Source organism: Sinocyclocheilus anshuiensis, unplaced genomic scaffold (genome assembly GCF_001515605.1).
Source record: "Sinocyclocheilus anshuiensis isolate Anshui unplaced genomic scaffold, SAMN03320099.WGS_v1.1 scaffold1009, whole genome shotgun sequence".
NCBI classification, from domain to species: Eukaryota; Metazoa; Chordata; class Actinopteri; order Cypriniformes; family Cyprinidae; genus Sinocyclocheilus; species Sinocyclocheilus anshuiensis.
The window spans coordinates 211,703-224,168 of NW_015555761.1; the positions used below are offsets into that span (position 1 = coordinate 211,703).

Consider the following 12,466-nt stretch of genomic DNA (forward strand, 5'->3'; position numbering starts at 1 on the left):
CTCAACTTCTTTGGTCGACCATGGCGAGGCCTGTTCTGAGTGGAACCTGTCCTGTTAAACCGCTGTATGGTCTTGGCCACCGTGCTGCAGCTCAGTTTCAGGGTCTTGGCAATCTTCTTATAGCCTACGCCATCTTTGTGTAGAGCAACAATTCTTTTTTTCAGATCCTCAGAGAGTTCTTTGCCATGAGGTGCCATGTTGAACTTCCAGTGACCAGTATGAGAGAGTGAGAGTGATAACACCAAATTTAACACACCTGCTCCCCATTCACACCTGAGACCTTGTAACACTAATGAGTCACATGACACCGGGGAGAGAAAATGGCTAATTGGGCCCAATTTGGACATTTTCATTTAGGGGTGTACTCACTTTTGTGGCCAGCAGTTTAGACATTAATGGCTGTGTGAGGAGTTATTTTGAGGGGACAGCAAATTTAAACAGTTATACAAGCTGTACACTCAACTACATTACATTTTAGCAAAGTGTCATTTCTTCAGTGTTGTCACATGAAAAGATATAATAATATTTACAAAAATGTGAGGGGTGTACTCACTTCTGTGAGATACTGTATATATAATTATTTGTTTATTTATTGAGTTAAATGTGGATGCATTTGTCAGTCAGTATTTTTTAGTTTTTTTTAGATTGTGTTCAGTTTTAACGCTTTCTTCCATTTTGTATTTGTGGGTAAGAATAAGAAGCACTTGATATCCGGTACTTATAGTGTCTTTCATTCCAACATAAAACATTTTTGGAATCTGCATCTGAAATAGCATTTAGATGTATGTACACTAGGGCTGTAAAAATGGCTGAAAAACGAAATTCGAATTTTTTACTTAAATATTATCAATATTCGAATTATATTTCAATTTAAAAGGCATAATTTCAGATAGGGCGGAAAAAGCTTTTGGCTTCTCTCCTGAGGCCACAAGATGGGGCATGGAACAAAATATTATGCACATTTCTTCAAAGCATAATAAAATAACACGACCATCTTTGAAAAAAGTGCATGTTTAAAATAATGTTTATAAACCTGATATAATTAAAGTTGATTAAACAATTAGAAACAAAACAGAATCCTGCATGTATGTATAGTTTAATACAAAGGACCGAAAACCAGTCACAAAGAGTACTTTCTTCATTTAAAAACTTGAGATGCAGTAGGATGGGGAAAACCGCCATAAAGTCTTGAGACATGTTTTTAAAAAGTTGAACTTGCATTCATTTTACATGGCTTTCTAAACATGCGGCTCTTTTGTGCGAGACGCGAGTGCAACGGTGATCGACGTCCCTCTAGAAAATGTGATAAATATGCGTTCTGTGTGAACGGCTTGGTTTCAGTTTTGACGTAAACAACATCATGTCTGCATTGATGTTCTTTTTTCCCCGCAAAATTTTGAATGAAGAACGTAGCAGCGCCGCATCTAGTGGGTTTAACTGGATAAGCTAACAAAAGCATTAAAATGCAACAACACTTTCATCGTCATCGCATCTCGTGCACCACTAATAAGGCAGCCTGACGTGTGTTTCATCACGACTTTTATTATTAAATAGTTGTTTATGACTTCCTGACGACAACCCCACCCTGTACACCACGCAACTGGGGGTGAGGGCGGGCCCGATCGGTAAAACCAACAAAGGCTGACCTGATAAACTCTGCAGTTACGGCGCTGCGAACCATACCAGGTTTGACAGTGCGGACAGAGGAGCTACTGCAAGATCTTATTGATCAAAAGTTGAACATTATCTACATGGACCGACAGAATCAGCTTCAACAATCCAATTTGTCTGAGCCTGACGCACTCTGCAATTTTTCTACTAATAACACTTTGGGGGATCTGACCTATAAACCCGAAATTGAAAGCGTTAATGCACAAGGCCTGGACCGTCGTGGATTAAAACAGTCAATCCAGATTCTAGGAAACGGCGAAACCATTTTATATCGATTAGGGGACAAAGTTTACGTCTTGGAGATAACTGAATTCTAAAAAGGTCATCTGATGCTGCGCAAAAGCTGATGGAGCATGCATGGCGTTCTGGCGCTGCTGCTGATGAGCAAGTGGAGTGCGACTGCACTGCGGGAAAAACGTGTGTTTAAACCACATTACAGAGGAAACCCCATGTTTAAACCACATTACAGAGGAAAAATTATCAACCTGATGCGTAAGATCATCGGGGTGGTATGCGATCCAAATCATGATTGTATAGGGGTTACCAAACGTGTAACAAACCTCAAGGACTAAATGAAAATTGTAAGAAGCCTGAAAAATCCATGGCCTGATTTGACGAGCATGTTTATCACCAGCAGAGAGCTAATCTGTGTAACTACCAGAAAAATTCTGGATGTGATGTCTGAATGTGACTATGAGATGGACATTAACAAGGTTCTCTGTCTGTGTACATGTGTAACAGATTTATGTGTTGCTGGTTTAAAAAAAGGATGGTTCCATGACGTGAAATTGTTGAAACGCTGATCAATTTCATACTAGAGCAAAACATACTGGCCTACAAAACATACTGGCCTACAGAGATTTTCTTTTCTGGCTAGACCATCTGTAATGTCGTAACTGTCACGTTACGCTGCTGCGGGAAGAACGTAGGAGACACGGAGTAGAATTCACAGTCTTTAATGACAAAAACAGGGGATAATCCACAATAGGAGCTGGGCAAACACACGTAGAAACAAGTAGAACTGACAAATACAAACTGAACAGACTGGGGCTTATAAGGACTGGATAACGAGGGACAGACAGGTGCGGGGAATCAATTAATAATCAAACTAAACAAGGACAGGAACAAGACCAAATAAGGCAAAACAGGAACTGAAACACATGACAAAATGACGGTCCAATCCTGACAATAGGCTCGTTTGAGATGAGCAAAATCTGCGCAGAACCAATCACCGGTGATCACCGCGAGATGCATGCCAGTTAGAAAAGTGTCAGAGTTACGTCCGACTTGCTCTGATGTCATGCTGACGTGGGCCAAAAAACTCTCGCGACGGCGAGGCGGCTGTGTCTACCGACTGCGCTGATAAAAAGCATGATGGGAAACGACTGACTGACGACACAGCTCATTGGTTCAGACAACCATGATGTTGCGTTCTCTTCTAAAATATTTAATTTTTGATCTGATTTCATGTGATTATGTATTTAAATTATTAATGAATGTTCCCAAACACTATGACTGTGCGATCTTTGTGTGAGATATGTGATTGTCGTCATATTTCTATAAAAATCTAAAATACATGTTTGTATTAAATATTTCGACTTTAATCTCGTAATCTTAGATTTAAAAAAAAAATGTTTAACGTGGCACTAAAACGCCGTCATACTAAATAAACTACAGACAAAAAATATATACATTTCTTTTTTCCTCACATTCTCTCTTTTAGCTATTCCTTCTCAGTCACACACCTGACTGAATGGCTCATTATGCAGCTCATTATATGGGCCTTTGTCTTCTCATGTGTGAATTACAGCATTATGCATGATCATTCACGCCTCCTCGCATACACCCTTTCTACACACAAAGTGTCTTAGAAAATGTAAATCAATATATTGTTTTCTGTGAATAAGTAACATGATTTTCACATCATTTTGAAGCAAAAACTCTAGACTACAAGATCCAGTTCTCAAAAGTCTTGTGAACAAATGTTCTGTATGTGTTTTATGGCCTTATTTCAGTGACTTTAAAATGTTAAGCACGCATAAACATTGTTTTCTCAAAAACACAATCACGTACATACATGCTCACATATTATTGTAGCCCAGTTTGTACTGATTACAGTGTTATTAAACTTTAGCCATTAATATGTTTATAAGCAACTGAAAAAAGCACAAATGTCAGGGCATGTCAAAACTTCTCCAGGGCCCCAAAACATCCTCGGACCCCAGAGGGTTAAATGCATATTGGCCATCGTTCACTATTTTGCTAAGGCCACCCAGGTGGAGGTAGCTCTGGGTGCGAGGGCCCTTTTAACGCTGCTTGCAGATTTAATTAAAAACAGAGTTTTTCTTCTTTCGTTTAAAAAAAGACAATCACGCTTTAAAAAAAATCTCTGTCCACATGACAATGCAAAAACACGCTATGAAGCACTGTCAAGAAGATGCCAAACCAACAGGTGGTGATATAACCCTAACCGTAAAGCCATATTGGCCAATCAGAAGCCTGAATAAAAGGTTATTATTATATATTACCAGGTAATGCAATATAATGGGAGAACTCTGCATGTATCTGTATACATGTTATAAGCCCTGTTAGCACATTTATTAGCAGCAATATTTTGCTGCATGTGGACGAATGGCCAAACTGTATAGAAAAAGTTGCTTTTTTTGAAAATAACTGTGTTCGTGTGGACAGGGCCTTAATTGACAGCAAAATCTACAGATAACTTGGTTAACAAAACAATTTTAGATATAGCCTTTATACAAATCAGGAAAAACTGAATAATGTTAATGTTTTGGCAGTTTGATTAGTTTTGCAGTCAATATCACACAATCATATTCTTCTGCCAAACACCACAGGTTTCCCCAATTAGTTACATTGGTTATAAATAAGGACTATAGGATAAGGAATTTAAGGACTATATTTTAGACCCATGTTACAACAAATGTACCCTTACATAAAATGTAGCAGCTACAGCAGTACTGACAACACAAGCATCTAATAAAATATCATATGCAGATTTAAAACTTTGAAAATGTATGCATGGACAATGATGTTTTCCAAACTATAAAACAACTTTCTTTTTTTAATAGTAGCTAAAAATAGCTTTTAATAGTAAAATAAGAATAAAATAAAACTGCTAAAACATATTTTTGTTATATCATACAGCTGCTATCTTGTTAACTGTAAAGGGTTTTCAATTGAAAATATTTGGTGTTTCTGAGTTTTATATAGACATATGATATATCATACCATACAGTAAATTAAACCATGTTTGCTAGATCAATAGTTTGAGTAAATAGTTGATCTCATGTGCGCAAAAAAACAAAACAACAACAACAACAACCACCACCTTATATTAGATGCATTTAATGAACTACACTTTCATACAGACATTAAATAGAAGTTCAGTAAAACAGTATTTAAATGTATGCGGTATTTGGGGCAACACCTTTACATACACTACAAGCCACCAGTGAAGTGATTAACTAAAACTGTCTGCCAGATGTTTTCTTTGTAAGAAGCAGTCCCAAATATAATGTTGCTTTACAATTAATTATTGAAAACAACACTTAATAATAATATTTGCAACAAAACCAAGCAATCACTCAGCCAAGCTAATATATAGTCCAAAAACCACTCATTAAAATTGTAACTTTAAGGGCCCAATTCTTCCCACTGAGAAAACAAAATAATCATTCACATATCTGCAACTTCTGAAGTTGACAAAATGTCATTTATCTTGCAGATTTTGTCTCATACAAAGACTGCATATACTAGTAGGTACAAGACAGAATACAATACCCAAATATTACAAAGCACATGAAGGTGAAAGTTTGAAATACAATACAGCATTAAATGCAAAAACTAAAATTAACTTGGGAAACTATTCTTTGAATGGCATGGAACTTCAGTTTGTTTAAAATTAGAGATATAAAAACGTATTTGGCACAATCACTAAACACAAAAACTTCCTTTAATTGTTCTTTAATCCTACACACACACACACACACACACAAAAACACACACACATATATATATATATATATATATATATATATATACACATACATACATAAACTTGAACACTTAACATTTCTAACTTAAAAGAAGTCTGCAACTGAAAGATTTCAGGACAAAATCAAAAATAAAATGATACAAAACCAAGTTCATATTATATTGGTGCAAAGGAGCAGCCTTACTATTGATACCTCTGTTTGGTTAAGAAGAAATCTGCAAGCAAAAATAATAATAATAATAAAGAAAAATAATAATGAAATTCATACGTATGCTGAGGGTCTCTTGAGCACAGCACTGTATTTCATAGGAGCTCCATCTGCCTTCAGCTGAACATCCAACAGGGTGAAGATGGAAATCTCCTGCAGAAAAGGACAACACCATTATCCACTGCAGATATAACAATGTATGTGGTTTCTAGGATGTTCTAAAAAGCAGGTAAGGAATTGATATGCAGTTTCTAGGATGTTGTTCTAGGATGGGCCCAGATTATGTTGGTGCCCTAGGCAAGATTTTAGATTTCTGCCTCAACCCCATGAACCACTGGTAACACTAAATTGGATTCAAATTTATAGTAAAAAAAAAAACTTTTTAATTAATATTAAAGGGGTCATATGATGCGATTTCAATTTTTCCTTTCTCTTCGGAGTGTTACGCCGCTGCTCACTCAAGGCCGCCGTGTGTAACGCTGTATTACGTTGTGAAAGCGAAACTACTTTGTTTGGCCTTCCAAAAGAGGACATGACTAGAAATCAGTGGTTAAGTTGCAAGCAGCATCATATGACCCCTTTAAGTAAAAAAATGTGTAACAATAAATAATAAATCTGACAAACAACCTGTTCCAAATTAGCTTCTAATTGTTAGAAAAGAAAAAGAAAAGAAATATACATTTTTACACGAGCTAAGCAAAAAATAAAAAAAAATAAAATGCTATGCTTAAATGCTAAAATGTTGCTGTGTTCTGAATGGTTTTAAGCAGGGTTTGAAATTAACACCCACTAACCCACCAAATACGGGTAAAAATCAGCTGTGGCAGGTTATGCTGTCAAATCACTAGCCAATTTGGCGGGTTACTTTTCGTAAATAATGTTCACTCAATTTCTTGGGCAAGTTCATTTAAGCCAAATCTGTGCTGATTTAGCACAAATACTGAACTTGTAAGTCAACATAATATATTACATACAGCCTAATTGTGCAGCATCTGCGCATATCTAGCTTACTTGAACATACCCAACAAATAACGGCATGGCGGGCACGCTGGTTTCCTTTGCATTTAAGCAATTACAGAGTCGAAAAATGACTTTAGACTCACACCGTGTCTACTACACCGGACACAACCGGTGCGACAAAATAGAACAATAAAACCCATTACGATCAGTGATGCTGTCTACACTGGATACGGTGCGACATGACAAATCCCTGAAAGTAAACTGATGCCTCGTTCTATTTAGGACTGTGATTTGCAAATTGCAATGCCTGCTTTTGTCACATCCAGTATGGACAGACAAAGCTGTTGGTTTATTTCAGTAATTTTTCTTTTGGCTAGTAGAAGTTATGAATAACCTGTAACAAAAATTGAGTAGCCAAATTGGCTTGAGAGTGAAAAAGTTAAGTTCAAACCCTGGTTTTAAGCATGTTTGTATGCAGCTTGTAGGGTGTCCCAGACAGTTGCTTGGGTGTTGCTATGCGGTTAATAGGGCACTCTGTGTTTTTATGCATTGGTATGTGGTTACTAGGTGTGGTTTAGTGGTAAATATCTTTGGAGTGGTTCAAGAACATTGTTATGTGGTTTGCTGATCCGCAAATGTGCTGTTTTAGTTATAAATGTAAAAACATAATCAGGATTAAATTGTTTCAACATTTAGAAACTAAAAACATTGAAATTCTAACTATACTCATTATAAACCAATGTATCAGAAATTGAGAAAACATGATTTTAGCAAACAGAGATCTGCTTGGACACTTGGTACACCTGTTGTGTGGACTCTTTGCTGGGGTCACCTTGTTCCCAAACAAGCGTCATCTCTGGTCTCTTTCCCACTTTACGGAAGTGGACTGCCTTTAGTCCCTCTAATGACTTTAGGAGAAAGACAAAATGTATTATTCATTATGTCATGCATTATTAAAAAGCAATGAATGTTTCATCTGTTGTTGCCATTTATATTGTGCTGGTTTCCTTTTCTGAGCTCAGTTTAATGCCTCATTACATTCAGAGGAATTAAAATGGTCTTCGTAACCTAGGGGATACAGTTCAAGCAACTTGGTATAAGGAATATTTAGATTAATGATATTAATTTAAAAATAACATGACAGCATGTCGACAGAAGGTAAATGCTCCTATCTTACATATCTCTAACATATTTTTGGAAGATACAAACTGTAACAATGAATATAAATACTGGAAGATACAAACTGTAACAATGAATACAAATAACTAGGGCTGCCCCCCCCCCAAATAATCAACTAAACATTGGGAAAAGGCTTAGATGACTAAAATTTTATTAGTCGGTTAGTTGCAGAAACAAAATGGTCCATTACAGATAGATAGCTAACAGATGGTCCTTGAGGTAATTACAGTATATCGGCAGGAAATCCAAAAGTTTGCTTATTCACCGAGCTCAAATATGGTTTATTATTTGAAAGTGAAACATTTAAGTAATAGAAACTTCACATGGCTGCTCGCTCTAACGTTGACTTAGATACATATGCACTATTAGATGCTGTTAGAAACTCAGAAGCACAGACCAGGAGACTCTTGGGTATCTTCGGCAGAGTTCTTTATTGATAACGCACTGTGTGGCACTGCAGTCATCAAAAGTCTAACTAAGGCAGTGATACATTGTAGTTTTTATACATTTAGGGGGCAGTGCTTAGGAATGGAGACAATGCACCTGGGTGATGACTAAGGGTGTGACTGAAGCCAAATACCTTATTCTGAAAGGCACGGATAATGGCTTCAAAAGAATAACAAATCATTTTGGCAAATAATATTCGGCTGAGGCTGGTTCAGTCACTCCTCATGTTTGCTGGGTAACAGGTGAGTCAGGGGATCAGTGCGATATTATATATAAACCTCTAAAGTCACTACGCAATAATGAGTGTGTGAAGTGAATGAATGTAAACTTTATTTCTGTCATGACAACTCTCGGAGTGATTTGCATGGTAATGTACATGATAATGTTAATGTACTTGGTCTTGGCGGAATAGATCTGCTACGCTGCTGCTGATACAGATATAAATAAACAAACTTTGTTCAACAGAATCGTTCTTCTGATGTCATCATCTTTACCATAAACGCTAAATACAATGTATTTCACCTTAGTTTTTCAGGTGATTGTATGTCAGGATATAGGATAAGTAGATCTAAGACCGATTCTTAAATTTGAAACCCCACAATGCCAAGTGTTTGTGTGGAGTGTGGAAGCTATTAGCACGTTTAACAGTGTTTAAAATACACTGTTATTTTTGCTCATGCAGATGAAGAATAATACATCATTCGAAACAGTAAAGTGTCTGTGTTTGTGTACACTCACAATATCAATAAAACATTGTGCTTTTGTAAAATAAAGAACAGGATGCACTTTCTGCCGTCTCGGTCTCTGTGAAGTGGAGCATGTCACAAAAACGAACCGAAACTCAGCATATAGCCTATAAACAACTTGATTCACAGACATGAGAAACATCTACAGAAAGCTAAAAATGTGTACTTTTAAATGAACAAATTCAAAACAAAAACTCTTTCATTATGTAATTCGTATTAAAGGTGAATTTCTGAAAGTTCATCCACTATACTGCGGAGATGGCGAGTCAGCATTGTCAGCTTCATCTTTGTAGCAGACACAGTCTCAAAAAACACTAGTTTAATTAATAAATAATTATAATATCTCCTTGCTATTTTTTTCTGACACATTCAAAGTCATTACTTTTGCGGGTGCTTTGTGTTAAGCTTTATGCATGCATCTGAGTGTGGAATAGGCTATATATTAAAGGCCTCCTAAGTATATTTTAATAAGTAATTAAATGAATATAAATGTACGACTAGATGACTAATGACTTACATGAACGACTATTAGTCGACTAGAAAAATCTTTAGTCAGAGGTAGCACTAATAAAAACACTAATATTTTAGTTCTAATATGTTAGACAACGATCGAAACATTAAGACATTAATTTAGCACTCCAATCTTGTCAGTTAATTATCTGTTAACAAGCGTCAGTTGTCGGTAAGGGAAAAAAAATGAACATCCCCAGTTGCTAGCATATGTTAGCACATTGCAAGCCTGTTTTAGCATGCTATAGCATGTTGCGATAGATACACAAGGAACCGCTTCTATGTACTACAGGTACTGCAAGAAAAGTTGGTGCTTAAAAATTTCAGTATTGAAAAGTACCCATTTTTTTTACTATTATGGTCAAATACAGTGGGGAAAATATTTATTTGATCCCCTGATGATTTTGTAAGTTTGCCCACTTACAAAGAAATGAAGGGTCTGTAATTTTTATGGTAGGTTTATTTTAACATATAGAGACAGAATACCAACCAAAAAAATCATCCAGAAAAAACATTATATAAAGGTTAGAAATGGATTTGCATTTCAGCGAGTGAAATAAGTATTTGATCCCCAAGCAAAAAATGACTTCGTACTTGGTGCAGAAACCCTTGTTGGCAAGCACAGAGGTAAGACGTTTTTTGTAGTTGGTCACCAGTGGTGGAAAGAGTACTGAAAAAATATACTCAAGTAAAAGTGCTAAATGAAGGCGGATTGTATAAAATGGATTAAAAAAAATTTTTTTTGACAGCGCGCATCACGCGCTCAAACTCATGAAAAGTTAACAAGTTCAACAAGCAACAACGACTTATCCAAGTGACTGCTGCAGAACGCACGCGAGAGAGAGACGAGGCAGGAAAGTACACAATTTTTAAACTACTCAAAAAAGTACAATTACTGATAAAAACTACTTAATTACTGTAATGTGAGTATTTGTAATTCGTTACTTCACACCCCTGTTGGTCACCAGGTTTGCATACATCTCAGGAGGGATTTTGAGCCACTCCTCTATACAGATCCTCTCTAAATCCTTAAGGTTTCTTGGCTGTCGTTTTGGCTGAGGGAAGGAGGTTCTTGTCCAAGATTTTACAGTACATGGGCCCATCCATTTGCCCCTCAATGCGGTGAAGTCGTCCTGTACCCTTAGCAGAAAAACAGCCCCAAAGCATAATGTTTCCACCTCCGCTCTTTGGTCTTGCCCATGGTGGTGGGAGAGGTTGGAATGGAAGATTCAGATTGTGAGGACAGGTGTCTTATACACCTAACGAGCTGACATTAGGAGTAACTTCTTAAAGTGGTAGGACTAATCTGTGTTCCACATGGGCACATAACCAATCTGTGGGAGCCAGAATTCTTGCTGGTTGGTAGGGGATCAAATACTTATTTCACTCACTGAAATACAAATCAATATCTAACCTTTATATAATGTGTTTTTTTTCTGAATTTTTTGGTTGATATTCTGTCTCTATCCGTTAAAATAAACCTACCATAAAAATTACAGACCCTTCATTTCTTTGTAAGTGGGCAAACTTACAAAATCAGCAGGGGATCAAATAAATATTTTCCCCACTGTATGGGGACAATATGTATGGCACCAATGTATTTTTTCAACATTTTTATTTCTATTGTGAAATACGTTTTACCATTTCTAAATAATAATAAATAACGATAAGCTATGAAAACAAACAGAAGTTGAATACAGTCATACATACATTACAGTAGATTCGTTTCTGCACTCCGTAGCGAAGCACAAGCACATCAAAGGACTGGTCTAGAACTCCCACGACCATAGCTTCTGAATCCAAAGGACCACACTCCTACCAGCATCATCACATTCATGAATAAATGGTTTAGCTGTGTTTACCAACATCATTTTTGCCTTGGCAGATCAACAACATTTGGAAGATCAACAAAAACTATGCTCACATGATCAAGGGCAAAATGTATTTTGTAAGTTTATTTTATTAATATTTACACATACAGAAGATTTTTACCCTATGTGCAAGCTGTTCAAATGACAAATAAAACCTGATCTTTTTTCTATGATACGTACCTTAACAAAGACAGCAAAGAAAAGTTCAGAGCTCGACTCCTGGACTCTCTTTGAAGCAGTCTTCCTGTCATTGCAGTGGGATGCCAGTTTGTGTACTTCCTCTATTGAGAGACTCAATGGTGGTCCACAGTCTGTAACAGCACAGATATAATGAATATGAGGCTTCAGATAGAACCATTACTAAGCAATGAACTTAAAGTCTGTATGATCTGGAATTTGCAACCAGTTGTAATGCTTTTATGAACTAAATCGAATATTGAATTAAAAAAACATAAAAATAGAGGGCAGAGCTTGATTTGAGCACACCTCCTCACCGCCATTTCATTTCAGCAGACTGATGACTGGAAGTTAAAACTACCACTAGAAGTAGTCCTGTTCATGTAAATTCAAGCTATCTTTCTTTGTTTATTGCTGAAGCCATGGCACACCAAGATGTGTTGGGGTGAAGGTGAAGGTGCAGATGTGAAGTGGTACTAAATAGGAGAAGGGTATAAATGTATTTCCAATACATTAGATGTGCCATAGAATACTATGAAGGCCACTATCAACAAGTGGAGACAATGGGGCACCATAATGACATTCCAAAGGGCTGCTTCTCTTCAGCTGGGACTAGGGAAGTATTCAAGATAGAAGGAGTCATGAAATACCAGACCATTCAGGCACAAAATCTGGGGGCCTC

The 12,466-nt window shown here is 36.7% G+C and overlaps 1 protein-coding gene across 6 annotated transcripts in view; it reads right to left on the minus strand.

Annotated features, from left to right (window-relative positions):
• Positions 1–5,763: 5,763 nt before the first annotated feature.
• Positions 5,764–12,466, minus strand: part of dis3l2 (DIS3 like 3'-5' exoribonuclease 2) — a 103,992-nt gene continuing 97,289 nt past the window's right edge. For 4 of the 6 annotated variants that reach the window (XM_016467832.1, XM_016467837.1, XM_016467835.1 and 1 more), the window contains exons 18-21: positions 11,788–11,918; positions 11,447–11,551; positions 7,658–7,762; positions 5,765–6,047 (exon numbers count right to left, since the gene is read on the minus strand). In XM_016467832.1, the coding sequence (XP_016323318.1) occupies positions 5,949–6,047; positions 7,658–7,762; positions 11,447–11,551; positions 11,788–11,918 (440 nt within the window). In that variant the 3' untranslated portion in view covers positions 5,765–5,948. Of the gene's footprint in view, positions 6,048–7,657; positions 7,763–11,446; positions 11,552–11,787; positions 11,919–12,466 lie in introns of all 6 variants that reach the window. The other 2 variants (XM_016467834.1, XM_016467833.1) reach the window with 1 other exon arrangement.